The 25110-nt window shown below is 39.6% G+C and overlaps 1 protein-coding gene across 9 annotated transcripts in view; it reads right to left on the bottom strand.

The window, feature by feature from the left end:
* BICD1 (BICD cargo adaptor 1) overlaps window positions 1-25110 on the bottom strand; it is a 171839-nt gene that overhangs the window by 75495 nt on the left and 71234 nt on the right. For 8 of the 9 annotated variants that reach the window (XM_064737666.1, XM_064737621.1, XM_064737627.1 and 5 more), the window contains exon 2: window positions 8976-9188. In XM_064737666.1, coding sequence (XP_064593736.1) covers window positions 8976-9188 — 213 coding nt within the window. Of the gene's footprint in view, window positions 1-7421; window positions 7750-8975; window positions 9189-25110 lie in introns of those variants that run through there. The other variant, XM_064737659.1, reaches the window with a different exon arrangement.

Here is a 25110-nt window from a genome sequence, read left to right as displayed (position 1 = left end):
GCTCCTGAGCTCTTGCTCCTGAGAGTCCAGATCACATTGCAAGGATTCTGTAAAAACTGACAACACAGCTAATCCCAGCAATGCCAAAACCCATCTTACTCCACACGACTTGAATAGACAAAAGCCCAAGTTATTTTTAACCAGCAAATTAGTACTGAAAAGAATGAGTCAGCACAAGAAGTCCTTAAGAGGGCTTCCTCATCTAGAAACAAAAGCCAGGCAGGAAAGTTATGCATTTTAAAAACGTTCAAGAAAAACAAAATAATGTTTTGACAAGTTCAGAGAGCTGCTAGTCCAATATCCAAGCAGCCATTGGTGTGTGATACCTGGGAAACAGGGATATCCATATGAAGATGCTTTCCCTGGCATCCCCTACCAGCCCTGGGCACTGGGAGTGGATCTTCAGGTGGCAGCAGCACCGATGGCCCAACCCTCCATGAAATGTGCCTCACTCCTCTTTACACCCAGGTAACACCTCTGGCTTCCAGGGCTGCCCTCTCAGCACGTGCTCACTCAATACCCTGCACAAGGGGGGACACAAAGGCCTTGGAAACACCACCAAGGCACAAATAAGGGGTCATTCTTTCAAAGAACTTACATAAGATCCAGCACTGCCAGATCCCGATTTGATTAATTACTGCCCAAAGATTACCAAGGGCAGCTGAAAGCGCACCCTCTTTCATTTGCTATTTGAGGCCCCTGTTCTCAAAGAGGGAGCAGGGAATTTGAGTATTTTTAATAAGGCACTCTGTATTTATGCAACAGTCCCTTGGTTATGCTCCATTATCCCACTTGGCCTTTTTTTGACCTCCCTAGTGTCCATTGTTTGACTCTGCTATTCCCAGCAGAGCTAAATCCCTGAGCCTTGCCAAAGAAAACAGTGTCATGAATGTGTCAAATCCCAAATTTGTATCCAAAATCCTTGTTTGGGCTCATTAACTGGAAACACAACCACTCAAAGATGCTTTTGGTGGCTTGCAAGTATTTTTGAGGGTAAGAGCAGCAAAACAACAAGCTGGTTACCCTGAGAAAACTGTGCCACAAGAAAATGTATTTATCCTGAACTCTTGACCTTCCTATTCTATTACAGTTGGTGCTTATGAGGAGCATGAACTCAGAAACACAATCATCTTATGAGTGATTATAGCAATTTAGGATCATAAACCACATTTCAGGAAACAAAAAGGTGAATCTCACCATAGCCTCCTTGGGTTTCACCTGAGTGGTTTGACAGCCAAACTGTGAAGCAAGAACCCAAAGAAAGCATTTGGTGGTAACTAAGTCAGAAGATGGAGCTGAATGGCAGATCTGTAATTAAATCTTTGTCTGTTAATAGGAACACTCAGAAGCAGTCTGCAGTGGTCTTGCTGCCTATACTCAAAGCTCTTTCTCTCACAGAGAGTCAGCATCAGTCTATTAGTATACCCATTAATTTCACAGCATGAAGAGAGATTTGGTAGGATTACAAGTCACAGCTTGCTCTATTTTTTTTGTCTCCAAGGCAAAGAAAATTATTTTGTTCCTTTTCAGAAGTCCTGTGAACAGGGAAAGTACATGTACAGAGCAGAGGAAACCATTTAACAAGCTTTCGGAATAAGCTCCATCTGAAATTTTTCCTGAAAGCAGATGGAAACAATGCATTTTTAGCAAATTTTTCAGCCTTTTAAGGCAAAAATATCACCTATGTACACTATCAGCAAAGAAGAGAGAAACATTTATGAGGGTGGCCTGGCAGAATCTCCCTATGGCAGGAGAGAGAAAATAAGAACACCTGTCAGTGGGCAAAATAACACACTATATGCCTAATTTAGAGCTGGTTCTAACCAGTTGACAGTAACTTCCAAAACAAAGGAATGTAAATATTGTTAACTCCACTGATTATGCTGAAAACACCCTAAATTGAGACATGAGCACTCTCCTGACAGGAGGAACAGTTCTGCCACCTCTCTATCACACCCAGCTCCACTTTGTTTCTCAGACACCTGACACCCACCCCTCAGTCATGTCCATGGGCTGCTGTAGCAGCCCTAGAGCTCACTTTGTGTCACTCCTACAGCTGCTTTTCAAAAAGTAGTGCTTGCATTAAGGTCCATTAGGATCAAAACATCATTAACAATGTCCAACACTTCAGCATATTTTCTTAATTTTTCTCCCTCTAAAAATCATAGAATCATTCAGGTTAGAAAATACCTCTAAGATCATCAAATCCAACCATTAATCCAGCATGGCCAGTGCACCATTAAACCATATCCATAAATAACACATCTAAATAACACATCTATGTGTATTTTAAATGCCACCAGGGTTGGTGACTCCATCACCTCCCTGGGCAGCCTGTTCCAATGCTTGAGCACGCTTGTGCTGAAGAAATTTTTCTTAGCATTCAATCTAAGGTCCCCTGGCTGATTCCTCTTGTCCTACTGCTTGTTACTTAGGAGAAGAGCTCAATCCCCCCTCACTACAACTTGTTTTCAGGAAGTTGCAAACAGTGATAAAGGCTCCTCTGAGCCTCCTTTTATCCACACTAAATACCCCCAGCTCCCTCAGCTGCTCCTCATAGGACTTGTGCTCCAGACCCTTTATCAGATCCATTGCCCTTTTCTGGACTTGCTCCAGCACCTCAATGTCCTTCATGCCACAAAACTGGACACAGGAATAGAGGTGTGGTCTCACAAGGGCTGAGTACCAGGGAACAATCACTGCCCTGCTCCTGCTGGCCACCAGGTGCCATTTGCCTTCTTGATCACTTGCACACAGCTGGCTCTTGTTCAGCTGCTGTCAACCAGCACCCCCAGGTCCTTTGCCACCAGGCAGCTTTCTTCCAAGTCTGTGGTGATGCATGGGGTTGTTGTGGCCCAAGTGCAGGACTGTGCACTGTTGAACTTCATTCTGTTGTCCTCAGCCCACCAATCCAGCCTGTCAAGGTCGCTCTGCAGAGCCTTTGTCCCCTCCAACAGAGAAACATTTCTGCCCAGCCTGGTGCTGTCTGCAAACTGGCTGAGGGTGCACTTGATCCCCTTGTCCAGGTCATGATACAAGGTCCTTGCTGCAAGTGCCACCACAATATTAGCAAGCAGGTAAATATTTACAATGCAAGCTTTCCTTAAATGGTGTAGATGCCAAAGCAAACTTCCACTCTGGAGCAGATTGAGTGGGATAAGGTGTGAATGCAGACACTGAAGAGCACGGGGCAATACCACAAGGGAACAGATGAGATCATGTAAGGATCAGAGTCAACACTGCAGTCACTTAAATCACTCCACTAAAGGAAACCACCAGACCAGAGCACAGTCACAGGCTCCCTGTTCCATGCATAAAGGAAATTAGACAACTGCTTGTCACCATGATATTTTCTGAAAAATGCCTTCACCGGGATTTCTTCTCCTGCGAAGCTGAGAGACCTCAGAAAATGGAAACAATAATTATCTGATTGTTTGGGAGTGTGGTCTGGAGATCGTTTACCAACAGGTGCATCTTTGATTGGTTCCATGTGAATTGTTTTTAATTAATGACCAATCACCATAAGCTGTGTCAGGCTCTGAGGAGTCAGTCACAAGCTTTCATTATCATTCTTTTCCAGCCTTCTAATGTATCTTTTCTCATTCTTTAGTATAGTTTTAGTATATCACTTCTTTTAATAAAATATAATATCATAAAATAATAAATCAGCCTTCTGAGAACATGGAGTCAAATTCTCATCTCTCATCTCCTGTTGTGAGATCTCCTGGGGACCTCACAACACCACAACTACTAGAAAAGCAAGCTAACAAAAGTGAAGAGTTCACTATTTTTGTCACTACACCCAAGCACCCAGCTGCAGGTGGTTCCTGCAGTACCTAATTCCTAGTAGTGATTCCTCTCTTTTCTCCTGGGAAGCTGAAAGGCAGCAAGAGAGGCCTCAGAGAACAGGAAAACAATTCTTATCTCATTTACTTCTCCTGTGTTGTGCTCATCTGGAATGTGTTTGGAGATTGTTTGCCCACAGGTGATTGTTTCATTGGATTCTGCTGTGAGTTGTTTTCACTCATTGGCCAACTGGGGCCAAGCTGTGTCAAGACACTGGAAAGAGTCAGGAGTTTTCATTATTATCTTTTTAGCATTCAGTAAGTATCCTTTCTGTATTCTTTAGTATAGTATAGTATTCTTTAATATATTATAGTATAATAAAGTAATAAATGAGCCTTCTGAGAACATGGAGTCAGATGCATCATTCTCTCCCCTCATCAGTGGGCCTGCATTTACTATAGACTACCTACATTATACAGATGCACTATGTACCCAAATCTAAACCCAAAGCAGCAAAACAAGAATCTGAAATTGGTGTGTTTGCCCTGGTCAAAACCATGACAAGGTTTTGTTTGCCCTGGTCAAAACCATGACAAGGTTTTGAGTAAAGTTGTTCACATTTAAAGGTTTTAGGTTTTACTCAAAAGTTTAAAAGACAAAAAACCCTAATTTTCACATAGGAAAAAAATATAATTTCTAAATAGGAAACAGCAAATTTTGATTTAAGCCATATTTAATATAGAAAGTCCAGTTCTTAATATATAACTTCTTAGATGAAAACCAGCTTGAAGACAATGACTCTACATTTTTTTCTGTTTTCAAACATTAGTTTCTCTCAAAAAATCCAGGCTACCATGCCCACACATTTTCTAATTAGCATGAAGTGCAAGATTTTTATACTGCTGGAGCAAATAATTGTTTAGCTACTGATTTCAAGGGCAGCACAACTTCACCTTAGACTTTTTTTCCCCTGCTTTCAGCAAATAATACATCACAAATTTCTATTTTTCTCTCCCCCCACCCTTCCACTGTCCTCTTTCCTGTTCTTGCCCTCCAGAAACCCAGGTGTGTGCTGTTTCCATGGCCCATTAATATTACCATCACATAACTCCCCCATTCATCTGTTATCTCATGGGCTGCAGGTACCCAGGTGCCAATTTCTTTGTGCAATCCCCACAGCTGCTGCAGTGGCTTTTTAGTAGAGAGCCTATGAGTTTTAACCCTTTTCCTCCTGGCTTTCTCCTTTTCACTAGTTGTAATGGGAAGAAAGAGCTGATCCATACCTGCCAGCCCCTTCAGACACCAAGACCATGCACCCATCCAACCCAAACAACTCATCAGCCTGGTCCTGTAATACCTACAAATCTTGAACTGTACCATCACTCATCTCCACTTTCTACACTGTCACCTGCTTCAATCTTTGCCTCATTCTCTTTCTGCCACCTGTTTTGAGTCAGGTGCTCAGCTCCAAGGTATTCAGCCTTCCCATGATGGAGGAGTATATACAGACATCACCTCTCTATGAAGATTTCCTGTCTGTGGGCAAAGAAAACTTTCTCCAGCTTCTGAGCTGGGTCATCTGGGCTTTCATAACCACCTCTGCCAGTTATCAGCTTCTCAAGGTGGTGATTACATCTCTATACAGCAATAAAATATTTATGGTTATCATGAGAAGAGATTTTCTCACTGGCACAAATGAGGAAAAAGTTACTCATCTCCCAACTGTAAGTGAACAGCGCTTTTAAATAGGCAAAAAACAGACTCCAGAAAATTAGAAAAGGATAAAAATTGTCTTTTTGAAAGATTTTTTTTAAAGAAAAGTATTTTTAAAAATATTTATAATAAATGAGGGCAATTTATACACTATTAGAGAAGTTTATATGATCTAATAACCATAATGATCTCTCCATACAGAGAGGCAACCACCATAAATGGTATGATGCCTAACATACAGATTTTGTAAATCTAGTCTGACTGCAAAATATTATCTCTCTGGTCTCAGTCTTAAAATCTGTATAGTTTTGGTTCAAATTAAACAGCCTACATTCCCTATCTGATGTCTTGGTGGGAGAAAACAATCTACCAGCTTTTCAAAATGTATATTTTATTTAGTTAGGTGATAGTTAATAAGATTCCTATCCAGCGCTCTAGGGATTTTTATTACATCAGAAATAAAGCTGGTGGTGTTTTACTCCTTTAATCATTTTAACATGAAGTAGAAAGCTGTCTATGATGAGAGATTCCTGGTTCATTAATGCCCATCAGGGTGAAGCACGTGAGCAAGTTCTCGGAAAACCTCTTTTCCAAGACATGGATACTGAAATCAGTTTGTTTGTTTTTGCAGTCTGAGGTGCATAATTCTCCAGAGATCTGAGCCTGATAAATTCCCTTTTATAGCAAGGGAGATCCAGGTCAAGCTGCCCTGCAGACATCAGCTGTGACTGCAGGGCAGATACTTGCTAAAAGGTATGAATTTTTCAACTCCAGGGCTATGGAATTCCCAGGATTGCTAAAAGCCATCAGCATTCATGGGAGTGTATTCTGCTGGTTCAGAAAATGTTCATACACATTCATAGGACTATGGATTTCTGTGCAAATTCAGAGAGCACAAGGAATTAATCAGATAACTCCCAGGACAGGCTGGAGAGTGGAGAAGCACTGAGTGTACTATTTAGCAGTGTGATACCAATAACAAGGTCATTTTTTGAAAACTCACCAATCAGTCTTCAGCGTCCTAAGTGGATGAGTGCATGGAGAAATTACCACACATTTGTGTCATCCATGCAAAAACACTATTCCCAGAACCACACAGCAGCTATTCAAACCTTTCTATTAAGACTGAAGGTGAAAGGAATTTTTTTTTGCTGGTTTGTTTAGTTTATAAAATATCTTATTAAGGCTAAAAAACAGCCATAAAACATGTTTTTCTTGAGGGGAAGAGGTAAAGGGCAGGGAAGGGAAAAGACAGGATACAATCAGGTAACTTCTGTCTAGAATCTACCCATCTATCTTTGCATCACTCAGTACAGAGGCCCACATAAAAATTACATTTTTTCTTTCATTTTTCACTCTAATTAGATTTCCAGATTTACTGCCTAAAGTGACAAATTGCTTCCTCATTGTAGCAATTCACCCACACAGCACCTAATTCTGGCTTTACCCCAAAACATACCAGGCACTTCATAGTTGTTTCCCCTCACCTTTGTAGCTGTCAAAATTTGGAGTAAATTTAGTCTTCTTTTTCCTGCTTGCAGGAGGCAGAACCAAGCAGACAAATGCATAAACACTTACAGGAGAAGGTCATGTCCTTTCAGCAGGCACTTGGATATCACAGCCACAGGACCAAGGGATATCAGGCTGAGCACAAGTGAGATTGCTTTGAGCACAAGGTGAAATATCAGCATAATTCAGTGTGAAAAGATCACAAAGAAACTGAAGTAATTGCCAATCATCCCCTATCTCTTCTTATTATTCAAGTAATTAATCATAATAACGTGTGGTGTAATCAACTGACTGCACTAATTCCATTTATGCTTCATTCATTGATTGTAGTAACACAAAATGAAAGTTCCACTTAGTCAAGGACTTGATACTTGGGGTACATCATCTCAGTAATAACAATCAGTTTATCAGCCTTATTTTTATTCAAGTAAATTCCTTTATTGTACTTTAATTAACTACTATAGCTTGATTATATTTAGCATTAGAGCAGGAAATAATTGCAGCTGGCTTCACATTAGGAGTTACTATTATCACCAAGGAAACAAGGACAATCAATATTCCAGGGAGGACAGGTACTGAAACTGCCTCCTGAACAAACTGCAGATCAATAACCATGATGGAAAATGGAAGGGAGATTTGCATTTGAAGGAGTCCCAGAGGAAAAGAATGGAGTACAAAGACAAATGTGCATTTTTTCTAACTTGGTTGTTCATTTGTGTCTGAACCCCAAGTCATCAGGACCTGTGAGATAAACCAAACAGGTAGGGCTGTCAGCAGCTGGTTGTCTGCCACCAAGATTTTAGGATAGGATTTTAGGACAAGTAGATCACAAATAATTAAAAATAGATTTGATTTTCTTTTGTTAACAACTGCAACAGCAATCTCAATCACATATTTTAATTGGAATATGGGAACAGCTGGCATGTGTGTACTACTTCTTCCTGAAACCTGATCTGTATTATGGGCAAGTGTACAATAAAAATGCTCAATGGGAGTAAAGGCTCAGTTCCAGGGATACCCTGTTCCAGGGCTTTCTGTAGGATAAAAGGATGCTATTCCATCCAGCTACAGAAAACATGGTAGCTGTTAATATTAACAAATTAATGCATTAAGTAATCACTCTCCAGATTCACATAGGAAATATATCCTTCAGCAGCTGGACAGTGGGGAGAATCCCTAAGTCTAAGCATTCCCAGGGAATGCAGGCAAGATATGGGCTCATTTCCAAGGGCTACCTTCCCCTGCATGTAGTTGCTCTGCTGCATTCCATAACTTTCAGATTCCAATAGGAAAAAAGATGAGTTATGAAATACTACTTAATTCTCCATCAAAATTATTCAATGTCTCATATGGTCAATAATCTGGCTTCCTTACTGTTACCCATTTTCTCAATATGAGCATGCATTTTAATTTTGCTTTACAGTAGAAGAAAACCAGCAAAAGCTTCATCTAATTCTAGGCAGTCTAGAATACCTGAGAAATTACGTAAATGCTGAGAAAGAGAAGAGATGCATGAATATCACAACAGTGAAGAAAATATGTTTATGTAAAATTCAGTACTATAAAACGCAATGCAAAATGCTAAGGGTGCTTTAGGAGTTACAGCTTCTTGAATTGGGTTTTATTATATTTTTAAATGCTGAGAAAGAGAAGAGATGCATGAATATCACAACAGTGAAGAAAATATGTTTATGTAAAATTCAGTACTATAAAACGCAATGCAAAATGCTAAGGGTGCTTAGGAATTACAGCTTCTTGAATTGGGTTTTATTACATTTTTAAGGTGGTGGTGTTCTTTAGAACCAACAAAAGTTATATTTTCTCCTTTGTAAATTGTAGTCCTCTCAGGCCATGTGGTTTCTGGGAGTATCACAGACTGGGAGGTGAGCATTTTCACTTCCTGTAATATTTTGTTTACTCAGAGCCACGTTATCCATGATACCCTAAAGAAATTCAGCCCCATTTACCTCTTTCAAGTCTTGGACAATAGCAGTGAGCCTCTCATTCTCTGCCTGAACATTGGTGACCACAGCCCTGCTCTGCTTGAGCTCATTCTGCATCTCCAGAATCTTGCCCAGGTAGTAGGCTTCCTTGGATGCAGACTCCTGGAGAAGGGTCTCTTCCCGCGTCTCGCCATCTTCGGCCACTTTGCGGTGCACGGAGAAGGACTGGCCAAAAGCCTGCAAGGGGAAAGCAGAGCACAGTAAAAACCTACTGAAGCAACAATTACCAACAGTAGAACAATCAGAACAATTATCAACAGTACAGAGCACCTGCACAGCCAGCAGGAATGGGATAGATCTGTAAATCCCAAACTCTGACCTATTAAACTCTGTCCCAGCAGCTGAGGGCCACCATCCCACTCAGCTGGAATGAAGCATCTTGAGGATTCTTCTGTTTGCAGTCTGGATTTATGGCCCCCATCCACTTCCCCACCACTGAGATCAAGATGGTGCTCTGCTAACTGGCCATTAATTAGTGCCAGCGTTTAATCCTCCTGCACGAGGCCAGCCCATAATTCATCAATTCCTTTCTTCTCTGGTTCCACAAAATAAATGTGTTTGTTTTGGCTTAAAGAGCACAAATAGCTGATAAATCTCACTGAATTGCTTTCCATTTCCAACAACCCTTTCCTACAGGAGCTCATCTCCTGGTATGGAAAAATGTTCCTATAGCCTGGAAAAATATGAGCTGAGAACCAAGCAGTGGCCATCTACACCTCTGGGATGCTGAACACAGACTGTGTGAGCCCTTTCATTTCATTTATACTCAGTGTTTTTTGCTTCTGTTGGATATTTAACTGTTTGAGAAGTGTTTAAATAGAGAGAGAATTTCAGTCTCCTCGTTACTGGCTTACACTGATCAATTTAATAAGGCAGTATTCCTCAGTGACAATTTCTGATGTTATTTTTGACAGCTCTGGAGCAACCTAGAAGAAAGCTAACTACAAGCCAGAATAGTAGACATGATGGAGAGATCATTTAACTATAAAAAATGGGGGGAAAACCCAGCAAAAATGTAATAACTTAAAAAAGAATAAAATAATAGACACAAAAAATAAAAATAGCAATAAAATATAAAATAAAAGCAAAACCTGATTTGAGTGTATTACCTTTTAAAAAAAGACACTTAGTTGAAAATGACATGACCTGATTCTGGAGAAAGACAAAAGAGGGCTTCTAATGGGAAGACTATTTAGCCTAACACAGGCAGAAGTTCTCTCATGTATCTTAAATCCAAGTGAACACATCTGAAAGACCACCATTATTTTTTTTCTCTCCTAATACATGAGAGAAATTTGAGTCATGGTTACATGCTATTTCAGTGAAAAATTACCCCTAAAAGCCTCATTTCTACCCAGTTCTGTAAAACCACAGCACACATTTGTACCCACTGTAAGCTGTGGCCTCCTTTGCCTTGCCAAATTAAATCCATTGTTTCACTGCTGCTATTTATAGCCTTTCAGAACACGTTCTAAGCTGTACTGGCACTAGAACTGAAGCAACCCTTAGAAACTTCAAAGTAAAACTCTCTTCAAAAACTTCTCAGCTTTTAAGTCTACTTCACTTGGAGAATCCTGTGAACTCAGCATTAAAGGATTCTAAAAATATTCAATAATGTATTAACCCAGCTGTCTTCTCAAAAAGCTGTAAGTTACTGAAATAGCAAGCATCAGCAACTTCCAAATAGGATTTTCCAAATAACAAGAAATTCAATTTAATGAAACTTAAGCACTGATACATGTGAATCTAAGACAAATGATTTGGGAACACTGCTAATAAATTATCTTCCTCTACATACTTATGACTCACTTTTCCCAGTTTGAGACTGAGCAAAAAGCACCACTCAAATAAAGCAGTCAATAAAGTCAAATAATACAAATATTGCAATTTGTATTTACAAATTGTAAATAGATTTATAAGACAAATGTAAAACCAAAACACAGCAGAAGAGCAGGTAGGACTTGCAGGGGTGGAGAAGCTCATGAATAGATGTTACCTGGAGCCCTCTCTCTATCAGAGAACTACAGTTCAACACCAGTACAAAGTGATGACAGCCTTCCAGATGCATACCAGGTTTTCCCTAATGTACTTTGAAGGTGCACTTTTAGCATGGGTGATGTTTGAGAACAGCTATGAATACAGATTTTGGGGATGGTGCACAGCATAGTGGAAGATTACTGTGTACTTGTCACATTCACCTTCTCTGAAAAATTCCTTCACCCAGGATTTTTCTCCTGGGAAGCTGAAAAGCCTCAGAGAAAAATGAAAACAATGATTACCTCATTTGCTTCTCCTCTGTTTTGCTCATGTGGAATGTGTTTGGAGATTGTTTCATTGGACTCTGCTATGAGTTTTTTCCACTCTTTGGCCAATTGGGCCCAAGCTGTGTCAGGACTCTGGAGAGAGTCACGAGTTTTCATTATTATCTATTTAGCACTCAGTAAATATCCTTTCTGTATTTTTTAGTATAGTTCAGTTTAGTATTCTTTAATATATTATAGTATCATAAAATAATAAATTAGCTTTCTGAGAACATGGAGTCAGATCCATCATTCCTGCCTCCATCTGGGGGCAACCCAAATACAATATGTACTCCACGTTTCCTTGTACCTATGACCACACAAAATATATAAACTTTTTTTTTCTTATGAAACCAGTTTGAGCATTACTGTATCACAGAACAGATCAGGTTAGGAGGGACCAGTGGGTCATCTAGTCCAACCTCAGGGTCATCCCCGAGCACATGGCACAGGATTGCATCCCAATAGTTCTTGAATAGCTCCAGTGAGGGACACTCCATAAACTCTGGGCAATCTGTCCCAGTGCTCAGTGACCTGTATAGTAGAATTTCTTCATCATTTCTTTGATGACCAAGCCTGTCCCAACCCACCCATATCAGAGTATTCCTTTCCTAAACTGCTATCAAGGTGTTAAAATGAGGGGAAGGAAAGCAAGCAAGCATAGTTCACTTTTGATATTGATGCTAATGATGCAGCTCAATGCAGCAAGGAGATGAACATGAAATACCTTTTAGTTATAAGGAAGCAAAAAGTTCTGCTTCTCTATTTCATAGCCTGTACAGAACACCAAAAGGTTTCAACTTTCCAGACATGTCCACTTAAAGTCTTCCATGAGATTGATCACTTTTAAATTAAATGACATATCAATACTTTTCAGCTGGTAGCCAAATATTTGTTCTATTTTGATTTTATCTTTTAATAATTTGCTTAATATATTTACTTATCTGTAAGATCTTACAACCTTGCTATAATGTGAAATATTTCAAGTAACTGTGCTGACATGAGAAGGTGATGACCTGGACTGCAAGTTAAAGGAAGTTCACTTGCAATTGGGTCATGTGCTGGATATAAGCTGGTTTGCTGAATAGATCTCGTGGTGCTGTATATGTGGGAATACCAGCCTGCCATGGAAGCCTGAGTGGAGAAACAGCTTTCCTGTGACATGACACCGAGGGAGAGGAAAACAATGCAAAAGCAAAAGGTTCATGAATAATGTCTTGGTATTTTCATGGAATGGACTCAGGTATTCTGAGTAGATGCTGTACGATACTGTGCAGATGTACCAGTTAATTACCACTGGTCTTTTCAGCACGGTACTGCTTGCTGGGACTCCTCATTAAAACCACTTAGAAATCACTATTGCTCCCTTGTCAGCTCTTGCTTTCAGTAATCACAGCGTGGGGATTTCCTGACATCTTCCAGATTCAAGTTTGGACCCAGAAGGGGCTGTGCAGTCCTTCAGGGCTCCTGTTTCCTTGAGAAACTCCCTCCCAGAGTGGGAACAACAGCTCAGATCAGTCACAAAGACTGAGGCAAGTTTACTGCTTCAACAAAGACTGTCCTAACAGAGAGCAGTCAGATTTTCACCTTACTCTGGTCCCATCACTTCTCTCAAGATTTTTGTTTGGAAGGATGCTCTTGATTGAGTTACAAGATGCTTTTCTTTATAAATTGGTTGTAAAAGACAAGTAATAAGACACCATTAAACTATGTCTATACATGTATCTCCTGAAACCTCAGAACTGTGTAACACTACCATGATTTTTCAAAGGCATCTTAAAATTGGAACTTTGAGAACAATAAAATAGTGATCACTACTTGAGGTCATGATAAAGGATGGTAAAAGTGAATGTGCACAAGGAAGAGATCAAATTTGACCATGCAAAAAGGAGTAACTTTGGAGGAAAATCACCATTTACTGTTGAACTCTAAGTAACCCCAGATGGAAATTCCAGAGTGAGAAGCAAACAAGTATGACAGAAATAATGCTGCGAACAAAATGGGCACAGATCTACAAAGGAAAAATAGAAAACTGATTGCTCCAGACATGTCATAGTTATAAGATAAATATAAATGGCAGTATAAAGCTAATGTGCAGTGACATAAAATGATGTCTAAACCAAAAATTATATTTACCACTTCAAGAAAGAAACTAAAAAGAGAAGCTAGATCTCTAATTTAGGTGTAGAAAGCAGCAAAAGATTAGTTTAAAACTTAAGTAGGTAATGGAGGCTGCTATTTCTGAATTTCACTTTTATTTTTACTAATAACCTCCTGGGGCTGGAATTCAGAAATGCTTCACAGAAATTCATTCTTCTACTCTGGGATAATTAATTAGCAGTAAACACAACCTGACTGCTATCAGGACAAGCAGGCAGCCTACCTTTATGGCTTTGACACTGACTGTAGTTTTTTCTGATGCATAATGCAACAGCACTGAACTTGTTCCAATAATTACCTATTTGAGCTGCTAACTTGCTGCAAAGCAGAATCATGGATGTATTATGTATTAGTTACCTCCACATTCATGGCACAAAAGCAGGGAGAAAAGAGCCTGGATTATCCAAGAGGGTAGCATGTTTCCTAGTCAAATGTCAGTATGGCACCACAGATGGAAATCTTTGCTCAGAATGCTATGGGTTAATTCCAGGAACAGGCCTTATTTTGTTGCACAACTAGAATATCCATTATCACCAAATATTCCTTTAGTCATTTGCAATCCTCTGTCCCTATGCTAAGAGTTTTTTTAAAAGTTTATGATACATGAGTATTTTTCTAGTTTGGTTTTTTTTCCAAAATTCATTGACAAAAAGCTCAGAGTTCTTTTTTCTGCTAAGGACCATCAGTGGCAGACAGGTCTGTGAGAAAATCCCCTCTAGGGAAGGCTGAGCAGCATCTGAGCAAGACCTGCTCCTTCCCTCAAACTCAGTTGGTACAAAGCTGCTTCCTCCATAACTTGTGATGTGGCACAGAAGCTAAACCCAACACTATGAAAGCAGATTATATCTGCTTTCGTAAAACTTTACCAAATTTTAGACCTCTAAATTTTGTCATAACATGGGCTAAATCTTTATGCAGCTGGCATGACCTTCTCATGTTCATTTAAGATGGCTGAGACAGGTCAATAGTTTCCTTTTGGAAGCCAATACTCAAGTTATTAAAGCCCTCAAATGCAAACACTTAGCATATTGCAATCAAAACACAGGCAGATGCATGCTTAATGATGACAGAAGAAAAAAATTAATAGGCATTGTGTGGATAGTGCATGTGAGATGGACAGCACATGCAGGGAAACAGATTGAAAACTCAAAACCAGATTGAGAACACAGCCTGAATCAGCATGGGCTTATAAGCAAGAAAACTAGATCATGAACCTCTAGGTTGACAGGCTAGCTGAAAACAGCTGATTGTCTGATTCCTCCTGTGTTCAGCAAAGCAGGATGCTGAACTCTTCTGCTGAGGCAGAAGATTGAGCATCCATCTCATCACTAATTTAACTTTCAGCGCAGAATATGAAACAAGGCTCCTAGATTTACCTGTTCCCCAATCAAAAGGAATGAGACAATTAATCAAAATTCCATTGTACCCAAGCACCTGGCTAAGCATTGGTAGTTTCAAGATTTCAGGATCAAGATGATCAATTTTATGCTCTATGGAACAAAAGAGGAATGGGATTTTTTGTGTGTTTGAGTTTTACTTTTTTTAATGTAACAACATACCTTTTACTTCATAAGGCCCCATTTCTCAGAAAAAAAAAAGTTAAATATTTTGCAGTCAATATGAAGCAAGCTAACAAACGGGGGGCTTCTTATCTGTTCTTATGCAAGTAGTCTGCCTTTTGAAAATGGTGAAAATTAAACTTTAAAGGACATGTTTTTTTTCAATTCATGCTTTGCTACAGATAATTGAGGAAGCTCAAGTTCCCATATGAAAAGTGTAGAGGACAGTATCTGCTGCTGAGTGAAAAGGATGTTAGAATAGATCCGTTCATGATCTGAAACAAAAGATACTGTAGTTATCGCAGGACAAGAGAAAATCACCTTAATGACTCTATGAGCATGGTACAGGCAACAGAGAAATCTATAAAGGATACTTGAAGAAGCTACCACCTAAAGGCAAAAAGCATTTAGCTTTATCTCAAAATACCAGCTTATTAATTCAACTCTCTCCAATAAAAATGCAAATGCTGTTGCAATGATAGAGTCACACAAGTCAATATCTGCATAAGAGATTTCACTTGCAAAAGGGACTTGCAAGCCAAGGTGATGGAGGTTTTACCCCTGCCAGAAATGCTAAGGAGATCAGCTACATGGAAAACATAACTAATCCTGAGTCTATTTACTGATGTAGAGCAGTAGGACAAATGTCAACAATTCATAGGCTTTTCCCCAAGGACGATTTGGGTAAAAGAGTGAACAACGCAGCTGCTTCTGTTTGTTCTCAGTGGATCCCTTCAGAACCCACAGTCCTCTTGAAATTCTTATATCAGATGCTAATCAACAAAGCCTTCAGAAAACACAGAGAGATTTATATTCAGCTCAGCTACAGACACAGCCATGCTTCTGCAGTCCCAGTACACAGTGTGCTGATTTCCATCAATACGTGAGGCCTCAGGCAACCACTCTGCCTTTTTATAAATGAGAACAAAACCACTCCTAAATGTGATGGTTAGGAAATATTTACAGAGAAGAAGAAAGCACCACCATGAAAATGAGCATTCAATGCCAATATCCATTGTTCACCTGCAATCCAGCAAAAGGGGGAGTGAATGAGAATTTCCATTTAATTGCCTTTAACTGCACTCTAGATGGGGATTTCAATTCCCCAGCCCTAAGCATTCCCTCCAGGCACAGAAAACACAAGAGGAGGGAAGCTTGTAACAAAGAGCACCACTTATCTACAATGCAACAAATTAGTTTCATGCTGGTAATTCTAAAGCAGCTCTGCTCAAAATTGTATGGCCAATAATTAAATTATTTCTATAAACAAAATAATTCATATCTTGTTAATGAAACATAAGGAGGCTTACAATTTTGCACAAATTACTATCAGACCAACATCCAGCTATTACAAAATTTCAATTAAAACCAATAGAAGCGCTACCAGAACAAGCATGTAAGACTATCAAGAGATTTTAATTTTTTTTTTTAAACAAAATGTGCCCGAAGGCAGAGATGGAAACAAACCTTCCACTGAGGCCCTATTACATTTGCACTGAGCACCAAAATCCCCTTTTTACAAAAACTTAATTTTTTCTTTTCTAACTGATTTTCTTCTCTTTTTCTAACTATGAAATGGCTGAAATAATTGCAGTTCTCTCTCCTGTGCTTGCTTGAATAAAGCAGCAAAGAATCAATGCCAAAATCCAGTTCTTTAGGAGTTGCCAGCCTGCTGGGACATTCTAGTTATTTCACATGAGTTCCCCACATGTAAACTGACATTCCATAGTCAGACCACATTTATAGAGCATTTTAGGAATGGTCTAAGGAAAGTCATGCTGGTAGTGAATAATAAAAATACCCCAGCTGCTTAGTGAAGCACTTGAAGGGGGATAGAGCAGAGAGGCAGACCCTTCTCAGCAGTGCAGAGGAAAAGGGCAAGATACAAGGTCACAACCTGAAACCAAGGAAACACACACAAAACAAAGAAAAATCCACCCTGAGAATGGTGTGGCAGCAAAATAAGTGCCCAGAGTGGCTGTGTACCCTCCATCCTTGGAGATTTCCAAACTCAGGGTCTAGGACAAGACCCTGAACAACACTGAACTTTGAACCTCGATCAGGTGATGGACAAGACCACCTTCAGGAACCTCTTGCAAGCTTAATTCCACTCTGATTCAGGGAGCAACTCTGTGTGCTGGAAGGCCTGGTAGACACTACACTTCCCATGGACCATGCAGCTCAAAGAGCCATGACTCACAGCTGGCCATTTCCTTAGGTATCTTCAACAACAACCTAAAATTGGAGATGACCAAAGCCAGACCACTGTGGTTGTACTGTAATAAACAAATCTGATTATTTAAATTATTTAAGCATACAGAGACATGAAGTTTTAAGGCCAAGAGCACAAAGGGACCTGGAGTTTTAACTGTTTGTGCCACCAGCACCCTCAATGAGTTTTATTGTAGCAGTCATAAAAAAATCTGACCCTGAGAGTAAGGCTCCATCCAAGCCAAATTCATAGTAACAAGGGAAGAAGAGTCTTGGGTCTATAGCAGTCAGGGCAGAAAAAAGGTCTGAAAAAACTATTCTAAAATAAGAAGTTCATTAACAACTATAGTTACAGAATACATGTTTTCTGTCTATCCTACTAAAGTAATCATGCTCATTAAATTTAAAGCCTTAATTTGCCTGGAAACACTTACACTCCTATTCTCTGCAGTTCTTTATGTGAATTGCCAGCACAGCAGTTCTGATTACTCTATAAGCAATTAATAAGAATTAACTCTCTCCTTGTGATCACACATGACTCAATGTCAGCATGTGGAAACCAGAGTTGTGCTTAGCAAGTACCTAGGACAATAGAACACAGGGAAAGAGCTCCACATTCCAGTTCCTGGGGATGGAGTATAAGCTGGCAGGAGGCACACATTACCTTTCAGAACAATAATTTTTTTAACCAAACGTTTGAAAGCAGAAAAATTATCCAGAGATTTCTGCTGCTTCAGGCATTTACAGAAAATCCTAAAAAGTTAAGTTGAAAAAATCTCTAAATAAAAGCAAGCCACTCAGAACAAGAAGCCAAAATTACAGACCTCTCACTTATTTTCAAAGGAAGGTTTAATTAGAGTGATGCCAGCTACAGAATTACCACGGGGAACCTTATGCTTCCGTTGGCATTGATCAGTGCAGTGCACACAGCTGTTTCACAGAATGCTCTTGTAGCTGGGTGCTCACTGCAAGTGCTGGATAATTTCATGTCTCCAGAGCAAGTGAGTTTTTAAGGGATATGGTGGTACTGGTAATTACGTTACAGCAACAACAGTTTGCCTACTCAACCCCCTCTAAAAAGTGAGACTCAAAGAATGGGATTGCCATAAATTGTCCCACTGTAATTCTTAGAGAGTTTTAACTAATTTCACATAAACTAAGAAAAAACACCAAACGAACACAAAATACCCAATATAAAAAAACCTGTCCATTTATCCAACCAAAGCAAAGACGGTGATGAAAGGAACTTGGTACATGCACACTGCTGGCCAGAAGATCTATTCAGGAGGAGAGAAGGATGTGTCTGACACAGGAGGCTGCCTGAGAAGGTGGAATACCTGGCACTGCTCCAGGCACTGCTGCATCCACACGTGTCTGTCTCAAGCCAACCCAACGAGAAATTGAAGAAGACAGACCATGCCCCATGCTGTGCATTTGTGAACCTACATGTCCAACTGCAGCAAGGCTCCAGGGTGATCCCATTTGTCACCCCAACAGAAGCAAAAGGCAGTCATCCAACAAAGATTTGGCTGTACGAGTAAGAAATCTGCAACCCAAGCCATGTGTCCAGCCACAGCCTCCCCACTGCTTTTGCTCCAGGGCTCAGCTCTCCCTCCACTACTTGCCTTGTCCTGCATGAACACAGAGGAACTCACCTGGAGAGAGGATGGGATGTGAAAACCACACACAAAAATAATGAGACCAGGAATCAGAGGCAACATCCAGGCTTGCAGGTGTGTTTATAAGATGGACTTGCCTTAGGTCAACCAAATCTTAAGTAGTTGCCAGCCTTGTTCACTGACAGTGTCAAACACATAACACTGCCTGATGATGAAAACTCTTGTTTGTGAAATATATTGTCTCTCAGTGAGCAATTTGCAAAGGATAACAAGTTTAAGAAGACAATATCCTTTTGCTTTTTCAGCAGCTTTGTCTCAGGGTGACCTATCTTGCCAACTGCAAGATAACCGCAGAAGCCTATGCAAACTGAGCTTCCATGACTTACCTAGTTCTACTGAAAGAGTGACCAGAGATTTCACTGGCTTCAGTGAAGCCCAGATTTTCCCCTTGGGTATTTATTTCTGGATTCTGTATATATTTATTTCTGACACTTTATTCCAGCTCCTGATTGACTATATTTGCTCACGTGGAAGTTGCCAGCAAATTGCAAACAGTTTAAACAACAAACTTTTGAAAAACAGCAAAACCTGTCACTCTGAGCTCTTTCAGCAACCACTTTATGTTCACAGAGACTTTCAAACCAGTTCAGCATCACCAGGATTTTCCCTCTAGCATCTTGCTTTTCACAGCAGCAGTTTCCATCAAATAGGAAGTCTTCTTTTCTCCCTTGACACCCATCCACGTGGATGGGTAGCCCGCAGAGCAGAGGATCAGCGGTACAGCCAGGAGAACACCTCAGTCAGCAGCCAGCCAGGGAATGCTTAGCTGGCTGCCTAAATGCCTAAATCTGTCCCGGCACCGGATGCAGGAGCTGTCCCTTTCTTTTCCAGAAAGGAAGCTCTCACACATCCCTGAACTTGATACTTAGCAAGCTGTCACAGAATGCATCACAGCACAGGGTGATGGCCATTCGCACAACTGCAGCAGCAAAATGCAAATATCAATGCTTCCTACAAATGGAGGTGGATGGTTTCCTGCTTTTCTAAAAAGATTTAAAGCAAAACAATTAACATCAGCACCAATGAAGTACAAAGCTATTTATATGTGTCTGCACATGTGCTCACACACACCAAAGGAAACAGCAGAACAGAGGTTAAAAGGAAAGCTTGCAGTTATTTGCTATAGTATCATAGATGTGATTTCATGTAAAAGAAAAGTATGAACAAGCTGACCCAAAGATAAGGTGCTAAGATAATAAAGAACAGGAGTGAAACCATGACATATCCAGATAAAGACAACTGTGAAATTCACCCTTCTGGAGGAATGAAATGAAATATAATGCACAATATTAAACCTGCCATCCACTCCTAATCCACAAAACTAGTTTGCCATAACCACTCAGTAAGACACATGCTAAGGACCTGAGGTCCCCTGTCCTTATCACACAAATGCTCCTGATGTGACCACATGTGTGCACACACATCTTAAATGTTCAAGAATGCATAAGAGTGTGAAAGAATGAAATCTGTAAAAAAGGACTGCGGGTAGGTGCAAGTCAGACATCTGATTCATTCTGCAAAATCAGCAACACCTACACTGTGAAATACAAAGCTGCATTTCGTGTCAGGTACATACAGGCAACATATGCTTTTGTGATTATGATGTTTGAAAATCAACCATGGGACAGTTATAAAGATGAATTCTAATAAATAACTGAGGAAGTAAAGCATGGAAGAAGGCCTTTGAACCTATCTTTTGTTTGCAAGTATCCTTTATAAGTCTTAAGTTGATTTAGGAGCATTTGAATTTAAGTGTTAAGGATGTTGCGTTTTGACAGGAACTTTCTGCTTGTAGTCAAGCCCTAAAGAGTTCTGCAGTAATGACCTTTTGAAGTACAATTTTAGAATACTGCTTGTAATAAGGATCTTTGAAACTGTGGCTTTAGAATATATAAAAAGGAAACATGCTTATCTCATGCCTTAACAAAACAGTGAAAACCAGCTTGAGAAAGGACGATGAACATCAACTCAAGGATTTATAGTTTGGACCAGGGGAAGCTGGACATCACTGTTATGAGATTTATAGTCCTTGTAATTAAAAGGTGGACCCACATCTGGAGAGCTGGACCCCACCAGATGGGATACTTCCTCCTTCTTTCGGAAACTGGACCACCACCACCTGGGATACTCCTTTCTGGGATACATCCTGAGAAAAACTAAATCACAATAGTGTATAGAATTGTGACATAAAAATTGGGAATAGAAACTGCTGATGAGTAAAAAAATTGGGAATAGAAACTGCTGAGAATGCTTATGAGTACCCCGAAAAATACCTGTAAGCCCCAGCTATGGGTGTGCAGTTGGAGGGAAAACTTCACACACTGTACCCAGCACTTTATTGCTCATACTTTACCATATTTATTAATTAACTGATTGCTGCTTGAATATTGGCCTAGTCAAGCATCTCATTTATAACATACACACTCTGTAAGGTCTCCAGAAGGACAAATAGTTTGCCTCACTTGGGATATGGCTTTAAGTTTAAAAAAGTCTACCTCTCTAACCACAAAGACCCACTGTAAGACCTCTTCATATTACCAGAAGTACATTGGCTCACCGGGCAGGTAAAACAGTGAGTACTTTGTCAAAAGCACACCTCACAATTCACAAGTTTTAATTCATTCTCAAATGTTGTAGTGAGTGGTGAAGCTGCAAAACTGCAGCCTGGAGTCAGTGACACACAACTTTTCTTCCTTTTCACGTGTGTGTGGTCCCTGTAGCACATCACACCAGCCTGCCATGGCATTCCAACCTCCACTGCTGCTCCTGTGCATGCCTCAGATACTGTGGGACTGCTCTACATAATATTATGATTAGGGCATGCAAAATCAACACGCACACGTACAATATATACTCAGTTGTAAGTCCATGTAAATGCATTGTCATGTTCTTGAAACACTATACGCACCTTGTACAAGAGCTATCATTCTATTGATAGAAAATAGTGGAGCAAATAATCCAAGAGAATTTTCAAAGCAAAGCCTATCTTCCAAACTTGACCACTATCAGCAATTGATGAACACGTGATATGATCAAGACCTTCAGAATTCCAGGTGAGCAGAAAGGCTGGTGGCACTGACCATGGACAGAAGGGACACAGGATGCTCTGTGCCATCCTGGGCTCCCCCAGTGCCACAGCAGGCAGGGTCCCAGCATCACGAGGGATGCAAGATTCCTATTTCTCACTATAATTCTCATCTGTCATTGGATAACTCAGATACTCAATGGCTATTTATATTTCTTACCCAGATCCCAAAGGAACCAGGATCACCTCAGTGCAAAACAAGCTGTAAGTAATTTCCATTTATTGTTAGTCTCTCATAACTTGAGTTATGAAAGACTTATATCATTGAAAAAACATTTGTAATCTACATGTGTAATTTATATTGTACCATATCTGATGACTCTTTAGATTACAAAATACTATTACAACATGACACCTGACAGGGATGCATCTGGCTATATAGGGATGCTCATTTTCAATTCATTGCTTTACAAAGAGCTTTTTAAGTGCCAGACAAATCCACATTGGAAAGATATGTCAGTTAACTGAAGTATTTCACATCTGAGAGGGACAAAGATCTCCCTATTGACTCCCACTTTGAGGCAATTCCTGAGAGATTTGATGGCTTCTTTTCTGTTTGTCTTAAACTTGAACCTCTGAACTACCACACGTCTATAAGTTAATTTATAAGGAGCACACATCATTGGAAAAAGAAGCACTAAGTGAAAATACAGTGTCATCAAACAACAAATTTCTTTTGCATTCATAGACATGAGTGGATTTTCTGGATTCACAGACACTCCCTTGAGTCAAAATATCATTGCAACCACTTTTACTATTGAGAATCTCAAGCCAGACTTCTAAGAACAGTGGTAACTTCATACAAAATCTGCAGGGATGACATTTCAGTCAAACTTCAATCAGCATAGCTAAGAAGGAAAAACCAAGGAATGAAGAACAGAATGAATTATGTTTCATAAATTTCAAGTATAAAGTTAACATACATTTCTGCTCTAATGCAAATTTAAAAGGCTGTCATTATGAAAAACTCAGACTTACAGTGTAAGATCTCTGAAAAGAAATCAATTATAACAGAATTCCAAGGAAAAAAATGAACTTAACACATCATGATTCTGTTGCTTAAGACAGAAATAGCACAAAGACACTGCTGGGTAATTACCTGCACATACACCTAACTGCACACCAGTGTTGATGATTCCAGAACACTCCAAGATGGAGAATGATTTTTTGCCAGATGAAGAATTGTTTGCACCTGGTGGGTTAATACAACAATCATTTTGCAAAATCATTAGCCTGTGGTACCATACAATCAAAACTATGATAAACATTGACCAAGGAAAGGGGTAGAACTACACTTCATTGATCTAAGGACCCACAAATTAATGAATTACACCAATTATGCCAACTTTTCTCCTAATTTGGAAAGCAGCACTGAGTTCATGGGGCTGTCAAAGTATAAATTCAGGATCACCAGGCACCACTGGAGGGATCCCTGAGAAAAGGAACACATGTGCCAATGACAGGAAATATATGCTAATGATTCTGGGGAAATGATTATCATGGGAATGTTTCTTCTTTTCACAATAGGAAAACCTATTGTGAAAAATGTCAATCACTTGTTTCAAAATTTTAAAAGTTTAATAGTAATAAAACAGTTATAAAAATAGTAATAAAACCTACAGCAATAGGAATTTGGACAATCAGAGTTAGGACAATAAAAAGCAAAGAAATATGAACAGCCAGGTGTCTGGCACTCTGCCATAGAAACACATTTTGCTAACAAAGGATTAACCCTTAAAAGCAACAGCCTGTTGCATATTCATATATCTCCTACATGATGCAAACATTGCTTTCAAACTAGGGATTTTTCTGTTTATTGTCAACTTCTCCCCCTCAACTTGTAAATCAATTGCCTTGGTCCCCATGAAGTCTGGCTTTTCCTGATAAGGAGGCAATAATTCCTCTCTTGAGATCTTGGTGTCTTGTTGCTGTTATCTCTGAGTGAAAAATTTCTTGGTTATCTTATCCGTTCCCTGGGCTAGTTACAAAAAGTATCTTACATCATATAGTTTCTATTTTAATATTATGCTATAGCCTAAAAACTATATTTACCACACTACTTAAAAAGATTAATACAACCTAACTTTCCAACATAACACATATAGTATTCATTTTAGTATTTGCAAAGAGCCAATCATATTGTATGCATTTTTATCACCTATGAATATGTATGTAAAAAACAGTACAGGAACATTTTCTGTCCTCAACATGAAGATGCTCAATATCACAGAGGAAATATCCCCTCGTGCATCCAGCATGGAATAAAGATTTCCTGCTTCTTAATGCTACATTGGTGTTAAGGAGTCCTTTTTACCAATTTTTGGTAACTATGTTTTTTTATTTAGAAGACTGTCCAAGACTCTAAAACTGCTTTGAAAATAGCAACTCATTGGGTTTTTTTAGGGTTACTCAACCCATGTTTGCTAACATGCTCCAAGTAAATTCATACAGGTCTGTTTGGTAGCAGCATGTTCCAGCACTGCCCTCTCACAGCTGAGAAACACAGGCACGTGATGAAACCATGCCCAGAGACATCACAGGAACAATCACAAAGGGGAGAGAAATCAAAAATCCAGAACCTCCTCACAAGCCATGTCTAGGGTAAAACCCATCACATATTCTAATGACAGAGAGATGATAAAGACAAAGGAAAATGGGCCAAAAAAACGCAAAAAACAACCATGTAATATAGTAGAAAACATTTGAACTCCTGCCTTTAAAAATTCTTCCAGACAATACCTGGCATGCTGCAATTTATGACTCTCAAACTTATGTAGATACTAAAACTCAAACTGAACACATACTAGGTTTATCAGGCTGTGCTCAAAAAAATCCCCATCATGTGGGGGGATTAAAAGAAGAGCAAAACGTTCAAGTGTTTAAAATATCTCACTTCTTGGAAATACAGCAAACAATTGAGACAGCTCTGCTGTCCTAGCAGTATATTTATTATGAGGCTAGTCCCAAGGGGGTGAAAAGGTTAAATGTCTGAGCCACAGTGAGAATTACAGGAGGCAGGAAACTATTTAATTAGATCCCAAGATAATCATGTTTCGTTGCTGACCCTGGCAATGCAGCACAGAACACAAATATTAGGATGACAGC

This window comes from Zonotrichia leucophrys, chromosome 1A (genome assembly GCF_028769735.1).
Source record: "Zonotrichia leucophrys gambelii isolate GWCS_2022_RI chromosome 1A, RI_Zleu_2.0, whole genome shotgun sequence".
Lineage (NCBI taxonomy): Eukaryota > Metazoa > Chordata > Aves > Passeriformes > Passerellidae > Zonotrichia > Zonotrichia leucophrys.
Note: the sequence above shows the minus strand (reverse complement) of the source record. Positions and strands in the feature narration are given on the sequence as shown.